Source organism: Coffea arabica, chromosome 2e, assembly GCF_036785885.1.
Source record: "Coffea arabica cultivar ET-39 chromosome 2e, Coffea Arabica ET-39 HiFi, whole genome shotgun sequence".
Taxonomy (NCBI): Eukaryota; Viridiplantae; Streptophyta; class Magnoliopsida; order Gentianales; family Rubiaceae; genus Coffea; species Coffea arabica.
The window spans coordinates 2093921-2098406 of NC_092313.1; the positions used below are offsets into that span (position 1 = coordinate 2093921).

Consider the following 4486-nt stretch of genomic DNA (forward strand, 5'->3'; position numbering starts at 1 on the left):
GTAACTATAAAATGAAATTTTATGAAATTTACACCTTATTTTTTTTAACCAAATTTTGGCCATCAACCTTCTGAAACGATTGCTTCCCAAGTGTGCAAATTATTGTATTGAGTTGCAAGAGAGTGATTTGATTGCCCGTTCAACTGTCATTTCCTCTGGCACTGCTCAGCTAAAAAATCCCGAAACTAACGAGTACCAACTCAACTCAATTCATCCTGCCTTCCACATCTAATCAAACGCATTCGACTTCCTCCTTTCTTTTAGAAAAAAGAAAAAAAAGTCTGGAAACGAATAAAAATGAGTTTAATCACAAGAATTAGAACAAAGTAGTGTTTGTTTGGTACAGGATTAAGTAAGCAGCAGAAGCTGTCAGGTTCAACAGAAAAGAAGTTTGAGGATGCATCAGCAATTAGGCCAACCCCTGTTTGGTTAACTGTTTGGTAGAGCAACGTCATTACCAAGCAAAGCCAAATCCTTACGCGCGCATGCGAAAGTGAACGCCGATTCCTTATTTTTATTGTTCAAATAATTTGTAGTATTTGTTTGCTAACAACAAGTGGTATAACTGGCACTTATTATACTACCGCCAAATAGAATAGCCATATGCTGCAGAGCGTACGCAAAAGGAAATTATGGAAAGGAAATTTTGATCTTTAACAAAAGGGCATTGAAAGATTTTAAAAAAAGAAAAAGAAAAAGAAAAAGATTGTGGTCCATAAGCATACCCAATGTGAATAGTACACGTAATCCACCCAACTAGAACTACCCAAACAGAGACCAACCATAACCAAAATATATAATCTAACTAATGGAGCCCACATCCATTGACACTTGAGTTGAGAGCAAAGTAATCCACCGCACAAGTCAGCACATTGCCAAACACCACCACCACCACTTTCTTCTCAATTCCACTCTCCAACCCCCGTCCAGTCCCACACCCAACCCCAATATTACAAAGTAAAAAATGACAGAGAGATTTTCCAGGAATCCAAACATATCTTTCGCTGGGCTGCTATTGCCTGCCCATTGGCGGGTGGGTCTTACCCATTCTCCTCACGACACAGAGAAGCTTAATGCCACCGTAACGTTAAATAATAATATAATAATAGTAATACGTACCAATGTAGCATATTTAACAATTATTAGTAGTAGTAATAATTATATATATATATATATAATTTTGCTAGGAAATTGAAAAGAAAAAAGGAAGAAAAACAAACAAAAGAAAAGAATTAAGAGTAGAATTAACGCCAAGCAGATGCGACGGTGAGCGTTCGTCCCATCCAACCGAAGCAGACACCACCGGACTGTTCATTTACGGTGTAACCCTGACTGCCACGTGTCACGGAGTGGAGTTTGGAACGGAGTGAGTCACCAACGGTTTGACTCATGGGCTTGAGCTCGAACCCGGCCATGCTCATCCGGGCCCGCCACTTGCCGAACACCTCGCATCTTTCAACGCGGTCCCTCCCTTCGCACGCAACCGAGTTGGCCAACTTACGACCCACCCCCTCCTCTATCCTGACTCGGTCCGGGCAATCCCTGCCCACCGTCGCGTCCAGCGAGTCCAACAGCAGCCCGTAGTAAGCGCACGCCTCCTTCACGCGCGTCACAAACGGCGCCGTGTTGCCGCCCATCTCTTGCTCCACCAGGGTTACCACCTTGGGCGACAGCCATTTCACCCGCCGGAGCAACTCATCCCTCAAATTCTCCGTCGTGACACTCTCATCCGGCAACCTGTACAGCCTGAAAGCAAAATTCACTGCCAGAGCCTCGTCAGATTCCACCCCCAACTTCTCCCGATTCAACTCACCAATCCTCAAACTCGTCACTCTGAGGCTCAAGCACACGCCCAACTTGTTGGCCAATGCCTCGAGGTTACCGCGCACGGCCCTCAGCCTCTCCTCCCCTCCATTATTCACAGAATCCACCAGAGTAGTGATCTTCAAAACGCTGGGCTTGTCAGCTTTCATCGTCGCAAGCAAGTGCAGCAAATGCTCGTACTGCCCGCCCTGACCAATATCAAAATCGATGACGTGGAGCTTGTCCGCTGGCTGCTCACCGGAGATAGCTTCCTGAATTGCTAAATTTGCGGCCGTGAAGCCCAGCTTGAAACAGGGTGATACCTCGTACAACATCTGGGTTGAGTCCGAGTGTTCCGCCGTGTAGAGCTCGGTGACCGGCGGGGGATAATCCGTGGGGTTCACGCGCGAGCGGAGTGCTGAGGTCATGTAAGCGGTTAACCTTTGTTCGGAAGTCCCCCTGGGGTTAGCGACCTGGGCAAGGCGCGTGAGGACCTCCGTCGCGGCCTCCATCCTTCCTTCTGAAATTGCCACGGCGACATCAGCAATCGACTGCTTGGGGCAAGCAATGGGCGGAGAAGCCGAGGTCGATGAACAGGAAGACGATGATGATGTCGGAGATGGAGAAATGGCCTTGCAGTTGGTTGTGGTGATCATGTTCAAGCTGTGAATCGTGTCAGACCACTCGCTGTTCGTAACAACGGAGACAGCGTCGCCGCCACAGCCTCCTTCGTCATCGTCGTCAAAGAGCTGCTTTTCTAGCTCCTGAAGTTTATTCATCATCTTGTTCTCCGTCTGATCTTGAGGTGCTGAGAACAATTGTTTGCCAGGGGTAACCATGCCCACGGACATGGGCATAGGCACGACTGCGCGCTGGTTGTGAAACAAGTTTGGAAAAGATACGCTACTGCTACTGCTAATATTGGACGGAATAAATTTGTTAGGTCGGTTAGGCATACCACCAGAGCTGGCCGGTTGGATGATGTTTCCATTGGATAGACTAGCAGTCGTAGTCAAGCCGCAGTTGCTCATCATCCGTGGTGGTTGTGGTTGTGGTTGTTGTAGCTGCTGCTGCTGCTGCTGCTGGGGACGGAATTGTTGAAGAATAGGCCGGCCGTAGCGAGGGTTCATCGGCGAAGAAGAATTCGAAATGGAGGAGGCTTCAGGCGAAAGAGATGAGATAACAGATAAATCTACAGGCGACAGAGGAGATATGGGAGACGCGTGCTGGTAGTTTACCCTGGGCTTCACGTTGCGAAGATTACTATAAAGCGGTCCTAAGCCACCCATTTGCTGCTGGTGTTGCTGTTGCTGTTGCTGTTGTTGGAGTAATTGATGCTGCTGTTGAAACTCCGTCAGAGATCGTTTGCCGATCAAGTCAGGGCCGCGGTGGACGATCTGTGCAGCCGGGTCCGGCAGAATTCCGGCCAGGGCTGACCTGTAGGGTAGCTGCGAAGGGTTGGTCACGTTCATGTTCATGTTCATGTTCATGGTGGGCATCATCGGATTGGTAGATCTTCCGGTGGCGATTCCAGAGCTGGTGAAAAAGTCCGGCCCTCCACCGCCGGAGAACCCCGATGACATGTTTTTTGAACGCTTTTGTTTCAAAATATGGTATCTGAGGAACAGACAGCGCTCCCAATTATCTATGCAACTACTCTAGTGAATAGTAAAAGCTAATGATTTTGAGAAAAATTCTGCATTACAAAGTGAGAGCTTTCTGGCAAAGGTAGGGGAAGAAATATGGGGCGGTAGGGGCCGGGGGGTGTTGGGGAGGTGGGGGCGAGGGATGTGGGACGGGCTGAGGAGTTTCGTTTTTAAGCTATTGGATTGATTCTTGTCATTATAACAGAAGAAGGTGTAGTAGTTTAGAGAGAGAGAGAGAGAGAGAGGGAATTGAGAATTAAAAGAGGGAGAGAGAGAGAGATGAGGTTTCCAACTGGCTGTGAGTCCTCCAGTTTTTGTGGTTTTTGTGTGCGTTATTTAATCAGGAGGTGGGTTAATGTACACCCGGGGGCACGCGATTTCTTCCATTTTGGGCCGTCAGATGAGATGAATCTCGGTCTGCCTGAAGAAGAGGGTCCGTGAAATGAATGGATGGATGCGGGGGGTTGGGTGGAATTGAATTTTTGGATAAACCGTCGCGTCTCAGCGGAGCTGGGGAATGCCTCGATAATTTTGATCACGCGCCCGGTGTTCACGTGTCTGTCATTCGCGAGTGTATTGGGTGCGAAAAAGTGAGGAATCTCAATGATGTTTAAGTGGCTAGTGTAACTGACGAACACCCGCATTAATGATACCGTAACATCCAATGCAGATTGTGTTGTACTAAACATTTTATTGGGGGCAAACTTATGCAGACGCAAAAAGGAGAAAAAAGAAACCATTGTGTTGATCCAATTGTCAAACTTATTTACTTCTTCTTTTATTTTATTCAGTAGTAACAACAACCAACGAACATTTTGCATGTATATATTTTTACCCGTTGTCACCTAAAATATGGCCAATTTCTCTTTCGAATGACATCGAACATAAAACATACGTTTAAACATTATTATTGCTATTGTCCTCAAACTCGACTCCACCTACACCTACAAATTCATTCATTGAATATGAATATGATGGATGGTCTCAAGAGCACACACTTTAGACAACATCTTAACATTCCCAATCTATATGCTCTC

The 4486-nt window shown here is 46.8% G+C and overlaps 1 protein-coding gene across 1 annotated transcript; it reads right to left on the reverse strand.

Moving 5' to 3' along the window:
• Window positions 1-692: 692 nt before the first annotated feature.
• Window positions 693-3761, reverse strand: LOC113730027 (scarecrow-like protein 8). Its single transcript, XM_027254448.2, has one exon. The coding sequence runs from the start codon at window positions 3384-3386 to the stop codon at window positions 1245-1247; it is 2142 nt and encodes a 713-aa protein (XP_027110249.1). The 5' UTR covers window positions 3387-3761; the 3' UTR covers window positions 693-1244.
• Window positions 3762-4486: the final 725 nt, after the last annotated feature.